Raw genomic sequence first — 19,735 nt, 5'->3', positions numbered from 1 at the left:
CCCCCCCCCCCCCCCTCTGATCAGCTTCATGGGAAAACCCCTTTAAGAAATCCAACAGGTGGATTGAGGGCAAGTCTCTCTCTCTCCTGTGCTGTTTGTTACACAGCTGTGAGTGTTAACTCTTCCTGCTCTCTCTCTCTGGCTGTAGTATGCTTTGCAATATTTTCAAAGACCAAGCTAAAAGTGAAGGGGTTAATCCTTCCTTCTCAAGGCTGTTTAAACAAACACAAGGAGATTAGATGTGAGCTCATGCAGCCTGCATAGACACACACTGTACAGGCAGGAATACGCATCTCTATGGGAGGGTGAACCTTGATTTTTTTTAGGCTTTTTTAACTTAGACTACATCACTCGAACGTGTGATTTCTCCAGTCTTTTATTGCAGTCCTGTATGAGTGGGTATTAATCCGTATATACATGACCTTTGTGCATGTATGGCACTGTATCCGTATAAAATACGTTGGGCTGGCAAATGATGGATGGCTGACTATTGGCTGACAGAATGCTCCTCCCACTGGTTCTGGATACTGCACGTATATACAGCAGCATACAGTGCACAACCGTATACAGCCTGTATGCAACCCGTATTTTGACTTCTATGGGGCGTACGGACGCAAAAATATGGTACAGAACAGTGCACTATACGGCCATTCAGTGGAAGGCTGTATTGCTCATTGAAAAGAATGGGGATGTGTGGTACCTGTGTATACCTAAATAATGGTTACGCTTTAAAGATTCACCAAATGTGTAACTACTATGGTAGCAGGAAAATCCGCTGCTCCGGGATCCTACGACTACAGAAGTAAGGTACAGGTATTTACTATCAAAGGGAAAGTGCACCATGACATCACTGTTTACATTATTTTCATACTGTGACATCACTGTGTGTATTATCCCTGTACTGTGACATCACTGTGTGTATTATCCCTGTTCTGTGACATCACTGTGTGTATTATCCCTGTACTGTGACATCACTGTGTGTATTATCCCTGTACTGTGACATCACTGTGTGTATTATCCCTGTACTGTGACATCACTGTGTATTATTCCTGTGCTGTGACATCATTGTGTGTATTATCCCTGTACTGTGACATCACTGTGTGTACTATCCCTGTACTATGACATCACTGTGTGTATTATCCCTGTACTGTGACATCACTGTGTGTATTATCCCTGTACTGTGACTTCACTGTGTGTATTATCCCTGTACTGTGACATCACTGTGTGTATTATCCCTGTACTGTGACATCACTGTGTGTATTATCCCTGTACTGTGACATCACTGTGTGTATTATCTCTGTACTGTGACATCACTGTGTGTATTATCTCTGTACTGTGGTATCACTGTGTATTATCCCTGTACTGTGACATCACTGTGTGTATTATCCCTGTACTGTGACATCACTGTGTGTATTATCCCTGTACTGTGACATCACTGTGTGTATTATCCCTGTACTGTGACATCACTGTGTGTATTATCCCTGTACTGTGACATCACTGTGTGTATTATCCCTGTACTGTGACATCACTGTGTATTATTCCTGTGCTGTGACATCATTGTGTGTATTATCCCTGTACTGTGACATCACTGTGTGTACTATCCCTGTACTATGACATCACTGTGTGTATTATCCCTGTACTGTGACATCACTGTGTGTATTATCCCTGTACTGTGACTTCACTGTGTGTATTATCCCTGTACTGTGACATCACTGTGTGTATTATCCCTGTACTGTGACTTCACTGTGTGTATTATCCCTGTACTGTGACTTCACTGTGTGTATTATCCCTGTACTGTGACATCACTGTGTGTATTATCTCTGTACTGTGACATCACTGTGTGTATTATCTCTGTACTGTGGTATCACTGTGTATTATCCCTGTACTGTGACATCACTGTGTGTATTATCCCTGTACTGTGACATCACTGTGTGTATTATCCCTGTACTGTGACATCACTGTGTGTATTATCCCTGTACTATGACTTCACTGTGTGTATTATCCCTGTACTGTGACATCACTGTGTGTATTATCCCTGTACTGTGACATCACTGTGTGTGTTATCTCTGTACTGTGACATCACTGTGTGTGTTATCTCTGTACTGTGACATCACTGTGTGTATTATCTCTGCACTGTGACATCACTGTGTGTATTATCTCTGTGCTGTGACATCACTGTGTGTATTATCTCTGTGCTGTGACATCACTGTGTGTATTATCCCTGTACTGTGACATCACTGTGTGTATTATCCTTGTACTGTGACATCACTGTGTGTATTTATCCTTGTACTGTGACATCACTATGTGTATTATGTCTGTACTGTGACATCACTATGTGTATTATGTCTGTACTGTCACATCACTGTGTGTATAATCTCTGCACTGTGACATCACTGTGTGTATTATCTCTGTACTGTGACATCACTGTGTGTATTATTCCTGTGCTGTGACATCACTGTGTGTATTATCCCTGTGCTGTGACATCACTGTGTGTATTATCCCTGTGCTGTGACATCACTGTGTGTATTATCCCTGTGCTGTGACATCACTGTGTGTATTATCCCTGTGCTGTGACATCACTGTGTGTATTATCTCTGTACTGTGACATCACTGTGTATTATCCCTGTACTGTGACATCACTGTGTGTATTATCCCTGTACTGTGACATCACTGTATGTATTATCCCTGTACTGTGACATCACTGTATGTATTATCTCTGCACTGTGACATCACTGTGTGTATTATCTCTGTGCTGTGACATTACTGTGTGTATTATCTCTGTAATGTGACATCACTGTATGTATTATCCCTGTACTGTGACATCACTGTGTGTATTACCCCTGTACTATGACATCACTGTGTGTATTACCCCTGTACTATGACATCACTGTGTGTATTATCCCTGTACTGTGACATCACTGTGTGTATTATCCTTGTACTGTGACATCACTGTGTGTATTATCCCTGTGCTGTGACATCACTGTGTGTATTATCCCTGTACTGTAACATCACTGTGTGTATTATCCCTGTACTGTGACATCACTGTGTTTATTATCCTTGTACTGTGACAACACTGTGTGTATTATCCTTGTACTGTGACATCACTATGTGTATTATGTCTGTACTGTCACATCACTGTGTGTGTTATCTCTGTACTGTGACATCACTGTGTGTATTATCCCTGTACTGTGACATCACTGTGTGTGTTATCTCTGTACTGTGACATCACTGTGTGTATTATCTCTGCACTGTGACATCACTGTGTGTATTATCTCTGTGCTGTGACATCACTGTGTGTATTATCCCTGTACTGTGACATCACTGTGTGTATTATCCTTGTACTGTGACATCACTGTGTGTATTATCCTTGTACTGTGACATCACTATGTGTATTATGTCTGTACTGTGACATCACTGTGTGTATTATCCCTGTACTGTCACATCACTGTGTATCTCTGTAGTATGTATATTATGTCTGTACTGTGACATCACTGTGTGTCTGTACTGTGACATCACTGTGTGTATTATCCCTGTACTGTAACATCACTGTGTGTATTATCCCTGTACTGTGACATCACTGTGTTTATTATCCTTGTACTGTGACAACACTGTGTGTATTATCCTTGTACTGTGACATCACTATGTGTATTATGTCTGTACTGTCACATCACTGTGTGTGTTATCTCTGTACTGTGACATCACTGTGTGTATTATCCCTGTACTGTGACATCACTGTGTGTGTTATCTCTGTACTGTGACATCACTGTGTGTATTATCCCTGTACTGTGACATCACTGTGTGTATTATCCTTGTACTGTGACATCACTGTGTGTATTATCCTTGTACTGTGACATCACTATGTGTATTATGTCTGTACTGTGACATCACTGTGTGTATTATCCCTGTACTGTGACATCACTGTATGTATTATCCCTGTACTGTGACATCACTGTGTGTATTATCCCTGTACTGTCACATCACTGTGTATCTCTGTAGTATGTATATTATGTCTGTACTGTGACATCACTGTGTGTCTGTACTGTGACATCACTGTGTGTATTATGTCTGTACTGTGACATCGCAGTGTATTTTCGCAGCAATAGTAAATTTGCATTGTGTGTTGCTGTATCTGGCAGTTTATGTCACCGCTGCTTCCTGGTTACTATTATTGTAAGGAAATATCTTTTTTAATTCTTTACAGATATTGTACATTTTGTATCTGCCAGCAGTGTAGACAGCCCTCTGAGTGGAGCACATGCTTATTGGGCCTGATATGAAAATGAATGTCTCCATTCAATGACAATAAGCAGAGATCTCAGACATGGTTGAGGACTGATCACATCTGTACTGGCATAAGAAGTCGGTTATTTCTGTGTCTCATCCTGAGCCTCCTGGTTCATAAGTAGAATTCTAGAACTACATATAGACTGACAGAGAGAGAGAGAGAGCTAAGCTGCAACCACTCTCTCTGCTCCCCTAAAGCTGCACCCCTCTGTGCAGACTATTCCACTAATGGGAACTGGTTCCTGCAGACCCTCGCACCCCCAGCCCATCCCCCTCCGAGTCACTGCTGCGGCTTTAGCTGTAGATGTAGATATAGCGGTTTAAGTAACAAAGAGACTTATCTTCATCTGTGATACCCTGAACCAAATGTCATCTAACCATGGAAACTGTGAGTCACCCCCAAACAGAGGCGGGGGGTGGGGGGCCGAATAGCACGGAGGCACCCAGAACTAATTGGGTCATTAGATGTTACTAGGGGTATATGACAGGCAGCAGTGTGCAAACATAATATTAGAATCTGTGTATTATTGGTAATAGATGTATCAAGTACTCATGGTTTACTAATCGTACCACTACTGTATCACTATTAATAGTAGGTATAAGCTGGTTAATTGATTATTTAATTAAGAATTGTTAATAGTAGCAACACTAATAGAAGTAGAATGTTGGATTAGTGTAAGTAGTGGTAAGTAAGGAAGTGTAAGGCTAAGTTCACACTGCAGTTCAAACCTCCCTTCCTTAATATCGGAACGCAACGTATCAGTTAAAAACAGTAACTTATCAGAACAGTAAAGTGTCAATTAAAAATGTCATTGTCATCAATGTTCATTTTATGTCATCCCTTATGTTCACTTAGGTAGGTATCAGTTATCCATGTGTTTTTTTTTTCCAACAGACACTGAAGCCATCGTCATTTTTCCGTCCAGAAAACGCATATATAACGGATACCTGCCTAAACATAACGGATGACATAAAATTTACATTAATGTCAATGGGATTTTTAATTGATACGTTAAAGTTCCGCTTTTAAAATTTCTAATTACAGGAGGTTAGAAGGGTAGTGTGAACTTAGCCTTAAGTAGTAGTAATAGTGAAAGCCCCGCCCAGAACTGGCAGGAGTGGCCTTGGATGTGACAGTGGGTGTGGCTTGCACTGTGTTTATTCTGAGTATTCCTATCCAATTTGGGATTTAATAAAATTCCAGATTATGTAAATAGGATTCTTTTTTTAAGGAGTAATTGTAGTATTATGGTTTCTGCATGTAGTAATTCTTAGAAGTACCAGTAACAAATAATATGATTAATGACAGTATAATTATCAGTGGTATGAATAAAAGAAACATAGAATTACAGTACAATGTAATATAACCACTTCTGTGCCTTTTTATTCCTTATTTTTTATATGTTTGCACCATAAAGTACATCAGAATTTGTAGTAACAATGTGATTATTAACAGTAGTAGTATAAGTAGTTTTGTTTAATTAAAATTTTCCAAATTCCAACACTGTTCCAACAACAAATTTGTGTACATTAGTAGCATAATTATTAGTTTTAGTAGTAACATGATTGTTAACAATGGTGTAATAGTACTACATTAGTAATAGTAGCCATTCTATTAGTAGGAGTAGTAGTAATAAGACTATTTTAGTAGTGTTTGTGGTAGTAATAATATGATTATTCACATTATTAGTATACACATTATTAGTAGTAGTTGTATTAATATGACATTAGTACATTACATTAGTAGTAGCAGCCATATTATTAGAATTAGTATTAATAATAATACTTTTAGTAGTATTAGTGGTAGTATCAGCATCAGTAGTATTAGTACTAGAAGAGATTGCAACAGTAGTAAATATTATAAGTAGTAGTAATCAGTGGGAATAACAGAAGTATAATTACTAGCAGCAGTGATATTATTAGAATTCTGTTTATCACCACTATTACTGCCACTTATATGTGTAGCAGCTGTTATGCCTCTGTATAACGTATTTAAAAATATATTTACATAAAAATATATTAATACCAGTAGTAATATAATATCAGTAGCTCCATTGCCATTGGTTAAGTAATACCATTTATAATATGAGTAAAATTAGTATCAATAGTAAAATGAGTATTATTAGTGCTATAATTATCATAATATTTAAAATGGTAATATTGTAAAATTTGTAGTAATATAAGTATTTTTTGTATATTGATTTAAGTGTAGTTTAAAATAGATTATCAGCAGTATTATTATTAACATTATTATATGTAGTAATGTGAGTAGTAGTAAATGTAGTATTGTGTGGGTATTATTATAAATATGAGTAGTAGTAATAGAGTATTATCAGTAGTAATAATAACAAAATGAAAAGTATCTTCAATGGCATAAGTAGTAGTAGTAACATGAGTATTATCATTTGGTGCCCTATCCAAATGGGTATTAGTGCCATTAATAGTTGTAGTAACATCAGAAGTAGCTTTGAAAAATAATGTTTAATCTTAGAAGCAATAATATATTATTATTAGTACAATAATTAGTATTATAATTAGTATTACTAATATTAATAAGTATTATTAATATATAATTACTATTATTATTTTTGTGTTGTTATAATTTTGAGTAAAATTATTATTTTAAGAAGTAGTAATATGATTAGAAGTTGATTATCAGTAGTACAAATATAAGCATCGTCAGTATTATTAGTAATGAGTATTATCAGTACTATTACTATTTTTACAGTCAGTAGTTGTAGTAATATGAGTATGTTCAGTAATAGTAGTAAAATGAGTGTTATAAGAAGTAGTGATATTATTTCCAGTAGTAGCAATATGAGTATTGGTAGTACTATGAGTCATATGAGTATATTCAGTGGTATTAATATGGTAATCAGTGATAGTCCTATCAATATGAGTAATATTACTATTAGTATTTGTTGTACAATGAGTATGTTCAGTAGTAGTAATATATGCATATGATCAATAGTATTAATATGATAATCAGTAGTAGCTATATTTTTGCATTAGTAGTAATAATATGAGTATTATTACCATTAGCCCAGAGACTGTAGAAGTTAAGGGTCCCAACCCCCCCATACACCTGCAGACCCCATCCCTCCTGCCTGTTGAGCTGCGGGCAGCTGATGTAGGACCCTCCATTACCCCTTTCCTTCCCCAGCACCCTCCACCCCATCCTTGTGGGGTCTCTCCTTTCCACCTGCTGGCAGAAGTTTTGGTGAAGTCTCTCCCTGGCTTCTCCTCTGCTTTCTCCTTCTTCTGAGCTGCTGGTTCAGGACTGAAGTTTTGCAGCTGAAGTTTCATTTTTTTCATGAACATCTGTCACCAAGAAGGAAACCAAAGTGACATCACTTCCCCAAAAAGAGGGGACACAGTGAGAGAGCAGCAGCAACAGCCTCACACCCAGCCTGGTCCCAGCTCTGCTGCACAAGCTCACCTGGACATGGCCTCCTCCTGAGGCTCCTCAGCCCCACACCTGGTGACATGGACTGCACCATCAAGGTAGGTGATGCTGGGGCTGCAGGGGGGCCCCCAGGAGCCGGACACCAGAGACTGCAGCCACCCCCTTCCTTCTTCCCCTCTGACACTCAGCCCTGGAGCCCCCACTCTTTCCTTTTGGTACCAGATTTCCTCTTCCTTTAGTGGTTCATGTCTCAGCTTAAATAACAACCAGCAAAACCTCCAGATCTAGAGCTCAGAGCTGGGACCTGGGAGCAGGATGGGGGGACCCACAACAGACACATGGGGGGTCAACATGAAAGGGGGGCTGCATCTACCACCTGCTGCCACTGGACGAGAAGGGAGCGAAAGTCCAGGGGGATCAGGATCCTGGGGGCAAACAGGTGGGTGATAGGAGGATCAGGGATGGAGGAGGCCAGAGATCAGGACACCAGGTGAGTCACAGGACACCTCCACCCCTTACATGGAGGTCTACAGGGAGGGGTCACATATGGAGCTACACTGATCTTATTATCATGACTTCATACATTGCATGTTATATTCTATTATTTTCCTTATATTATATTGCATAATATTTAATTCTATATTATATGATACTATATCCTGTTTTATTGTTGCATAAATGTGTCTATATTTTCTAAAGATTTTTTAGTGTCAATTATTAAAAATATAATAATAATAATAATAATAATAATAATAATAATAAAACAAAGAATATATATATATAAAATTCCTAACAGCATAAACGGAATAAAGAATATGAAGGAATAATAATAGTGTTACTACTACTATTACCAATTATAATAATTATTATTTTTATTATTATTATTCAAGCAATTAATTCCATAATATGAAATAATTTTATATACAGATTATAGTATAGTAAGGTATATAACAAAAAGTATTAATATTCGAATTTGAGAATAATACTAAATATTGAAAAAGGAAGAACTTGTCATTTTTGCTATCATTTCATATATGTTTGTTTATAGATATAAATAGATGGATGTAATAATATACATAAACAATAATATACTACATGTCTATCGATATTCAGAATATTTGTGTGTATAGTACATTACACCCACACATATAAAACAGACATAAAGAAACATAGATATAAAGTAGATAGATAGTAGATAGATAGAACATATATACACGTGTTCAGTATATTCTCAGATTCTTCTGCATTTGTATCAGTTTTACACTTGTTTTTGCCTTTCCTTCTTTCTATATATTTTATGTATTTTGATTTCTTTTATTATTATTATACTGCAGTTTTCTCTATGTTGAATCGTCTTTACATAAGAGCAGGTTTTTTCATGGTTTGTTAGAATTTGTGGATGAAGCTGTAATATTTTTGGTTACATTAAAAGATTAGCAATCTAAAAGTTTATCTACAAATTAGTGATGATGATGGCGGCGGATACAATCTCTATGAGCTTCGGGTGCATTTATTGGATCATTTTTATCTTACTATATTATATATTTGTATATTTATATTTTAATTCAGTTCAATAATTTGGTTACGTGCATATATTTATTTGATACAATTAATTAACTACATATACAGTATCTACACGTTATATTTGTTATTACTGTTTTTCTATGAATAATATATACCATTTCTTATAAAAAAAATTGCATATGTATTTTCTACTTAAATCTACTCAATTTTTTTTTAAACAAAACGTTTTCTACCTATTCCATTATTTTGATTAATCTTCATTTCCCGTCATTTTATCATTTTTATTTGTTTTACTTTTTATACATTTATTCTATTCGATGATTTTTATTCATAGTCACAGTTTCTTCAAGTTTTGATGATTTCATTTTATTTTTTCATATATTTGATCATGTGTTTATTCATCTTCTTTTCGGTAAATGTATCTGTATAGTTTATTATTTTAACCTTTTATTCATTTATCGATGTTTGTAGATGGGGACAAAACAATCTTATTGTACCATTTAATAGAAAAACCGACCTCTTTATCAGCCATAATGACGGATATATTCAACATTCTTTGCTGGGGTAAAACTACACCCCTGGCAGGGCATGTTGAGAGTTGTAGTTACTCCTCAACTAGAGAGGCCACTAGGGTATATTTGATAGATATGAGATAGATAGATAGATAGATAGATAGATAGATAGATAGATAGATAGATAGATAGATAGATAGATAGGTATGAGATAGATAGGTATGAGATAGATAGATAGATAGATAGGAGATATATGTTACATATAGTAAAAGCATAAAGGAAACTTGATGCAATATATCTATATCTGATCCACATTTCTGCGGTGATTTTTGGGGTCACTGCTGGTTCGGGTTGGGGCTTGTTTAAGAGAAAATGCTACTTAGTAACAGTTTTTTGCCAAGTTTGTAGTATGAGGAAGCTGCTATTTCCGCAAAGTGCAGCAAGTTCTGAAAGGGAGGGGTTAACCCTTTAGGGGCAGAAGTGGATCATACAGATGTGTGTGTCATAAAATCATACAACAGATACAACTGTAGTTTTACCTTTTACCTACCTGGACTGGTGCCGAATGACAAACTCAGCACTGCTACATAACTATATTGCATATTAATGCTGAAAGATGTGGAGGCATTAGACAAACTCAGCACTGCTACATCTCCATTTTATATATCTATTTTTAGAGAATGTATTCAACACATATATCTGTTTATTCAATTTCTACAGGTGCAGATGTAGCAGTAAAGACTTTGTCATTTATCTTTTTGGAACTGTGTCTCAAAACTACTAACTACTACTAAAATAGATTTACATGTGTAGCAGAGCTGATCGTGTCTTTGAGCTTTGTAGATTTGTATCAACAATATATGTGCTCTGATATTTTGAGTATTGTCACATGAAAGACTCAACCCAGCTACATATCTAGGTATATGATGCAGTGATGTATATAACGATATATAACACTCTTAGCATGGGTTGTGTTACAGGACACACTCAGCAGAGCTACATCACTCAATAATTGATGCAGTGCTGTGTTTATCCATTTACAATTTGCTGATATCTTGGATTATGTCACAGAACACACTCAGCCCAACTACATTACTGTAATTAATGCAGTGCTGTGTATAACCATATATAAAGTGCTGATATCTTTGGGTGTATCACAGAACACACTCAGCTCAGCTACATTACTATGTAATTAATGCAGTGCTGTGTATAACCATATATAAAGTGCTGATATCTTTGGGTTGTATCACAGAACACACTCAGCTCAGCTACATCACTATGTAATTGATGCAGTGCTGTGTATAACCATATATAAAGTGCTGATATCTTTGGGTGTATCACAGAACACACTCAGCTCAGCTACATTACTATGTAATTAATGCAGTGCTGTGTATAACCATATATAAAGTGCTGATATCTTTGGGTTGTATCACAGGACACACTCAGCTCATCTGTATCACAGGACACACTCAGCTCAGCTATATCACTATGTAATGGATGTACTATACATATGAAGAAGCTCTATATCAAGTGCCACAACATGGAGCAGGTGTACGTCCTATGTAGTAAGTCAAACATGGCGGTTATGTACAAGATGGCGCCAATTTGTCCATAGATATCTATTTACAACCCCCGCACTGTGGCCGCTTTCGGTAGTGCTGCCCCAGATGTTGTAGTGTTATACGTTGGAGTTGGGGTTGTGTAACCTCAGCGCCGCGATCACACAACCTCCTCCCATTTACTGAAACTGCTTACTCAAGACTGCGACGTTAACCCTTCTGCTGCTGCAGGGCAGTATATACAAGTAACAAGGTCGGTGTTGGTGCACGCGGAGAGACGAATAAACGCCAAATATCAGTACGAAAGTAATATCCCGCCACTCACTTCTCTTCTATTTGCTGAAGTGTTTTAATCGCTGTTCACATAATATATACAGAACGCGTTTCGGCTTATACCTAGCTGCAGTTGATAAAGGCTTAAGCATAAGCCGAAACGCGTTGATGCGTATAAGCCGAAACACGTTCTGTATATATTGTGTGAACAGCTATTAAAACACTTTAGCAAATAGAAGAATAGTGAGTGGTGGGATATTTTTTCGGGCAGTATATACCGAAATTTAGATGGAGCTGCACAGAAAACTGTGTGATCCGTTCATATTCATCCCCCTGAGTCAGTACTTTGCAGGACCACCTTAAGCTGCTGTTTGTTGGATGTCTCTAGTAGCTTTGCACATCTAGAGGCTGGATTTCTTCCCAGTTCTTCTTTGCAGCATCGCTCTAGCTCAGTCATATTGGTTGGAGAACTTTTGTGAACGGCAGTTTTCCTTGTCGCGTCACAGATTCTCATTTACTGTGCAAACCTGACTCCCAAGAAGGAGGAGGAGCCTCGAGGAGTCATGGGCGGAGCCAACTCTTTCCCTGCCAATGATTGGCACTGGTCAGTGCTATTTAGTGGACTCAATTGTACCTCCTTTTTCATATTTTACTAGACATGTAGTAGATGACTTGATCTCCCCTGAGACGCACACAGATTATGCAGCGCTGCACAGAGCTTGCCAAATCGGTCCCAACGGGACTAACAATCTAATCAACCTACAAGTATGTTTTGGAGTGTGGGAGGAAACCGGAGGACCTGGAGGAAACCCACACAAACACAGAGAGAACATACAAACTTTTTGCAGATGTTGACCTGGGATTTGAACCCATGTCCCCAGCGCTGCAAGGCTGTAATGCTAACCACTGAGCCACCGTGCTGCCGAATCATTGTAGAATGAAGACCTCTATATCTAGTTTAGAACACTTAAGCAGCAAAGAAATATCCCAGTTATCATAATCATTTGCTATAATGTCGTAGTCCGGGGCATAGAGGGCTTACAATTGTAACAAGTCCTCAGCTGTGAGAAGTATTAGGTTTCGCAGCTTCTTCTCATTCACTGACAGGGAGCAGAGATCTGAGAAATGTTATAGTCTTTTAATGAAGACTATTGCTTTGATATTGCTGGTTAGAATCCTGACTGAGTATTTGCTGTGCTCCGCAGGGGCGGGGCCATAGGTGGTAACGTTATTCAGGGATAGACGTGCTTGATGGACTAAAGTGAAATTGCTTTTCTGTGTTACTTCTTAAAAAGAAGGAATTCTCCAAATTTCTGTCAACTTCTCCTCAAACAGGTTCAGGTACAGAAGCTCGTATACAGTTTCACACACTTAGCAGACAGTATTGAACTCCTGTAAGCAGGGGTGTGACTAGGGGACGCTTATTTCTATACACACATGTGTACAATCATCCAGATTTATACACTTATATACACACACACATACAGTTCTACCCTCATACACACACATTTATACATTCTTAAACACATCCATGCATTTAAACACACATATATAAATTTATACACGTATACATTCAGTATATACACACCATATGTACACACATGTATACAGTATTAACACACCATATTCACACATACAGCATAAACAAACATACATACAGTGTATACACACCATATATACACACACATACCGCATATACACACATACATACAGTACCATATACACATATACAGTATATATACACAAACATACCTATCTATACACACCTCACACCATATATACACCCATACAGCATAAAAACCCATACATATAGTATATACACAGCAGATATACACACATGTAGCATATACACACATAAATACAGTACCATATACGCACACATACATTATATACACTCCTTACACCCCACCATATACATCCAGTATATACACACTTTAAGGGAAAGATGAGAGATCAACAGTCCTGCAATCCCCTCCCCCAACATTTCTCATGTACTATGGAAGATGTGCACTGTTATATACATATTAATCTGTACAATGTGCAGTATAATATGTATATAATGGTGCACATCCTCCATTCTTTACTGTGGCAGGTTGGATTCTGGGGCCCCCTGACACGGTGGGCCCCAGAGCAGCTGCTATGGCTGCTACCACTGTAGTTATACCCCTGTATGTAGGGCTTAGACACATAATTTACCATAGAGTGCCACACATGATAGGCTTAGATACACATCTCACCAGACACTGCCACACATGATGGGCTTAGATACACAGCTTTACAGACAGTATCACACATGATAGGCTTAGATACACAGCTTTACAGACAGTATCACACATGATAGGCTTAGATACACAGCTTTACAGACAGTATCACACATGATAGGCTTAGATCCACAGCTTTACAGACAGTATCACACATGATAGGCTTAGATACACAGCTTTACAGACAGTATCACACATGATAGGATTAAATACACAATTTAACGATTTATATTACACATATTGGGGCGCATACAGGGCTCAAAAGATTGTTTTTTTTTTTAATCTCACATGCTTAGATACATCACACAGTAACATGAGATGATAGGAGGTGTAGTCACCTTCAGTTCACAAGTGCATTTCCAGGTATTAACTATTTCCTTCCTCCTTTAACCCCTGCATTGCTGCAGTCAGCAGAATATTTCGGATCTGTGCTAATAGGATGTCTGGGTCCCATCTACTTGGTCACACTGGGGTTTTTTACTGGTTTCTGCCCCAGTAACAATAATTTACCAGGTTGCTATATGTGACAGTGATGTGGACTTTGAAGGACCTTGTTCACACCTTGTGCAATCAGGAGCTTATGGTAAGATTTTCCTTTTTTATTCAGTATTACTTGTCACAGCTGAGGGTTTGTTACAGTTATGTCTAGTCTAGGCCATCGGTATCTCCTGTGTTAGAATGTATCAGTGAAGTACAATGTAGCAGTCTGGACTGGATGCAATTGTAACAAATCCTGAGCTGTGACAAGTTTTGGTTCAGGACCAGTTTTTAGCCATTGGACAAGAATGTTTTATGAACTGACAGCAAGCAGAGATCCTGAAAATGTTGACTGCAAATTCTTTAGTGATATTTTGGGGTCCCGGGCCATGGAACCCCACTCTTGTATATAGAAATTGTACATATTTCAAAACAATTATATTGGGGAATTGCTCATAAGGTAATTGCTGAATACTTAAAGGGGTTCTCCATCCATGTGACTATTATTTTGCTGGGATTTGTAGTGCACGGCTCTCTGCGGCCCCCCTTATCAGGACTGTGTGTCCCAGTCTGGAGGGCGCTCACCACACATCTTCTCCCAGCACAGGAAGTTGTGTGTCCATTGTGATAACCGGCTCTTATCTGCAGCTCCAGACGGTAGGAAATTTCCGTCCCAGTATCCGGAGTATCCCCCCCCCTGCACCCAGCACCCCACCCTCCACAATCAGGGAGAGGCCTGTACCCAGAGGAATGCAGGATCTGCACACACGTATAGATATCCCCCAAACCAGAAACTTTCATTTATTCTTTTATTCAACTGAGATTGTCCATTTTTGTGTCCAGATCCCCAGGATGTCATAGAAAGTGCTTCCCTTATAACATAGTAATAGTGGTTTAAAGGAAAGCTGGGTGATGCTGCCGTTACAGCTGTCACAGACTATGTCACCCTACTTTCCCAGATCCCTGAATATGGCATATTAGCCTTCTGCAATCATAGTGATGTCCACAGTAGCTAGCGTTCACAGTAATGCCCCCCCGTAGCCTATAGTCACATTGCTTCCCCCAGTAGCCTGCAGTCACAGTGATGTTCCCAGCAGCCATTAGTCACAGTGATGCCCCCAGTAGTCACAGTGATGCCCCCAGTAGCCAGTTGTCACAGTGATGCCCCCAGTATCCAGCAGTCACAGTAATGTCCCACAATAGTCAGTAGTCACAGTGATGTCCCTCAGTAACATATGAAAAAAAATACAATAAATCATTCTTTTTTCCTCTTTCTGTCATCCATTGAAAGCACTGTTAAAAAAAGGAAGGGAAGGAGTGTTCCGTTAGCCTTCCGTTACTTCAGATGAAAAAAGAAATTTCAGCCGCTCACTTCCAACTATTCACTCAAACGTGGAAGTCCTAGCGGAAGGTAAAAACAGATACTGACACCATTATAAGTCCATTGAAAACATTGGGAAAAATGGATCTGTTATTAATGGTAACCAAAAAAAGGAACCCAGAATGCAGATGGGAACTGGCAGTAATGTCTAAAAATTGTAATTTCTGACTCAGTGTCAATATCTGGGAAAGCTGAGTGATATGGACAACATCATCCAACTTTCCCAGACTCTAAATGGTTATTGTAATATCTAAATAAAAATGACAATCCTCAGTTGTTGATACTAACTAAACAGGTTGGTGATAGTTACAAAGTTTCGAGACTACTCAGGTCTCTTCATCAGGTGTCAGGTATAAGACAACTTCTTCTATCTCTCTATCTGATGTAATTACTGATACGGTTTCTGACTATCCGTCTCCCATTGACTTCAATGTAAAAGTAATAGCATCCGTTATCCATGCGTTTTCTTTTCAGTTGGACAAAATTTAAAATTGACAACTGATGCCTTAAACCTTAGTTCTTTGCTTTTTTAACGGATATAAGGCTAAGTTCACACTACCATTCAAATCTCTGTTCCTTACCTCCGTTAAAAAAAGGTAAAGAACGGAGTTTTAACGTATCCGTCAATGTAAATTTTACGTTATCCGATATGTTCAATTAGACAAGTATCCATAATCCATGTGTTTTTTTTCAAACGAAGAAAATGTACTGCAGCCTCCGTCATTTTTTTTGCTGTCCAAATAGAATGCATGGATAACGGATACCTGTCCAGATGGAACCTAAGGGATGACAAAATATTTACATTGATGTCAAGGGGATTTTTAATTGATACGTTAAACCTCCGTTCTTTACTATTTTTAATGGAGATAAAGAATGGAGGCTTGAACGGTAGTGTGAACTTAGCCTAAGGAACGGAGGTTGACAAGGTAGTGTGAACTTAGCCTAAGAAGAGTAAACACTAGTAACATCACAGCCATGGAGCAATAAACCCATCACACCCTAATGTTCTACAGGATCTACTACTATTAGTGTTTACTCTTCTCCTCACATGGATCGTTCTGTGTTCTTTCATGTCCCATCATCCATAGTAATACTGCCTCCTGCTGTGTATAAAACGGGGCTCATTTACTTACCTGTCCTGACGCGTTCCCCGAAGGTGCATTGTCTGACGATAATGCTCTCTGCCGCGATTCATTAAGATTGTGCGCCCGATATCCTGCATGTGTCGCTTCCCCGCTCTGGTCCACCGGAGTTCCCTTCTTCTTCCCGGTGCATGTAAGTGCATTGGATGAAACACAGTGGGGGTCATTTACTAAGGGTCCAATTCACGTTTCCCCGACGTGTTACCCGAATATTTCCGATTTGCGCCGATTGTACCTGAATTGACCCAGGATTTTGGCGCATGCGATCGGATTGTGGCGCATCGGCACTGGCATGCGCGCGACGGAAATCGGGGGGCGTGGACGAACGAAAACCCGACGGATTCGGAAAAACCGCCGCATTTAAGAACGGAAAATGTGTCGCTCGGGACGCGCTTACCTTCACTCAGCTCGAGGCGGTGAATTCCAGCACGTTCAGATGCTTTTCAGCGCAGCAGAGCCACCTGGTGGACGGCAGAGGAACTACCTTATTAAATCCCGGCTGGACCCGAATCCAGCGCAGAGAACGCGCCGCTGGATCGCGAATGGACCGGGTAAGTAAATCTGCCCCATTTTGTAAGTTAAATCCGGCGCTCATTCCGAATCTGTCGGATTGTCCAAGGCCACGCCCCCCGATTTCTGTAGCATGAAAGCCGGTGCAGCTACGCCACAGCCCGATCGCGTGCGACACAATCGCCTGTTAAATACCCTTTTCAGTCGGGCAAAACCCAAAAACGTCGGAAAATCCGACCAAAAGTGTGATCTGCAGACCCCTAGTAAATAAGCCCCAATGTGTTTTATTCAGATGTATTGTTATACCCGATGCCTGATGAAGTGTGGAAAGCTTGGAAATCATTAACCAATAATAGGTATCAACAACTGAGGATTCCAGCTTTTTAACTATTTAACCACTGGCTAACAACACACAAAGAATTTGTGATTTTGCACTCCAAAATTCCAAATTCTAATTTTAATCTGAAAAAAAACCTTCATTCTAATTCTAATCTCTACCATTCTAAATTATGTTTTTTTGTGGCAGGTTAGTGTCTGGTAAAGCGGATTTATATGGGCAACATCACCTGACCTTACCAAAGTTTCACCTGTCTGATTATGCTCAAAATTCTAATTTTAAAGGACATCTTCCACCAGGATGCAAAGCACGCTGACTTACTGGTATGTGTCACCTCTGGCAGGATCTTGTTTTAGCTTTTTATTCCCTGGTTACATTTTTTATTTTTTTAATTATGCAAATGAGCCAGAGGGGCAACGGGCTCCATAGGTGTTAATGGAGCCCCTCAGGCTCATTTGCATAATGTGTAAAGCATTTATTTAAAAAAAAAGGACATAAGAAGCTCAAAGCTGAGAAGATCCTACCAGAGGGGGCACACCGGTATATCAGTGTGCTTGGTTTACAATCCTTCATCCTGGTGTTAGATTTAATCTCTAAAATGATACATATAAAATCCAGGTGACAGGTCAGTACTTGGGAAAGCTGGATGATATCTGCAACATCAACTTACTTTCTCAAAGTCTAATCTGCTGGTCTTGCTGAAAATTCTTATACTAGTCTCAAACATTCTAAATTCTATTTTAATCTCTAAAATTCTAAATTTGATTTCTCTAAAATTCCACATTTTTATTCAGGTAACAGGTCACTACCTGGGAAAGGTAACCTCACTGAACATTATGCCGGGTCATGATAAAAATTGCAATTTTTATCTCTTAAATTCAAAATTCTAATATTTTAAATTTAAAATTTTGACATCAAACTTCCTAAATTATTTTTCTAACTCCAAATAGTAGTTTGAGTTGTTTGGGTGACATCATCCAAGTTTTCTGCATTAAATCCAGAATCTCTAAAATTCCAAATTCTAATTTAGAATGTTCCCTGTGACGGGGTGCTTGGGGTGATATAATTATGATGGGGCGATATGAATCAGTCCATGTCCATGGCTACGGTTGCTTCCAACCCTTGCTATGGGTGACATCAGGCAGATGTCGTTGTGGCAGGGTGAGGCTCGGGTGGGGCGGCTCTTGTGGTTATTCAGATTTCGTAGCTGGGTCACATGATGTCTGATCTCTTTCCAGATCGCTGATACATAGAATTGATTCCTATTTCTGAATAAGTAACAAAAATCTCCCATAAGTCACCATCCACCTCCTGAGCCTCCCCCAGTCACCTGCTAGAGGGGTCCTAGTAGTTTGCCTAAAATTTAGCATCATTGTAACTGATGTCTGTGGGTTTTTTTTTTTTGCTGTTTTCACATATTTTTAGGTACAGCATTTTCCCATCTGGAAACCATCAGCAATCTGCTGTTATCACATCCGCTGTAGCCGTCATCTCCTTATAGACAGCAGATTTACGGTCCGCCACCTGTATTATGTCTTCATTGATATTTTTTTGTTGTTTTAATTTATTGTTCAGTTTTTACATCAACCAAAGTAGAAAAACCTCCTTTGTATATGTAAAAACGATCAGTGAGGTGCGTTTGATGGGTCTAAATATCACACGTATTTCTAATTTCTGCTATTAATACATTTTTTTCGCTGCTATTTTATGTTATTTCAATGACTTTTTTCACACTATTCAGTATACAGGTGGTCCCCTACTTAAGGACACCCGACTTACAGACGACCCCTAGTTAAAGACGGACCCCTCTACCCCTTCTAATGAAGCTCTCTGGATGTTACTATAGTCCCAGACTGCAATGATCAGCTGTAATGTGTCTGTAATGAAGCTTTATTGATAATCCTCGGTCCCATTACAGCAAAAAATTTTGAAACTCCAATTGTCACTGGGGCAAAAAAATTTTTGTCTGGTTCTACAATGATAAAATATACAGTTTCGACTTACATACAAATTCAATTTAAGAACAAACCTATTGAACCTTTCATGTATGTAACCCGGGAACTGCCTGC

General features: G+C 38.7%; 1 protein-coding gene across 1 annotated transcript in view; it reads left to right on the top strand.

Moving 5' to 3' along the window:
* Positions 1–7,662: 7,662 nt before the first annotated feature.
* Positions 7,663–19,735, top strand: part of LOC140134674 (Friend leukemia integration 1 transcription factor-like) — a 33,202-nt gene continuing 21,129 nt past the window's right edge. Inside the window, exon 1 of the mRNA XM_072155159.1 lies at positions 7,663–7,788. Coding sequence (XP_072011260.1) covers positions 7,771–7,788 — 18 coding nt within the window. The 5' untranslated portion in view covers positions 7,663–7,770. The remainder of the gene's footprint in view (positions 7,789–19,735) is intronic.

The sequence above is a fragment of the Engystomops pustulosus genome, chromosome 6 (genome assembly GCF_040894005.1).
Source record: "Engystomops pustulosus chromosome 6, aEngPut4.maternal, whole genome shotgun sequence".
NCBI classification, from domain to species: Eukaryota; Metazoa; Chordata; class Amphibia; order Anura; family Leptodactylidae; genus Engystomops; species Engystomops pustulosus.
This window is presented reverse-complemented; position numbering and strand designations above follow the sequence as displayed.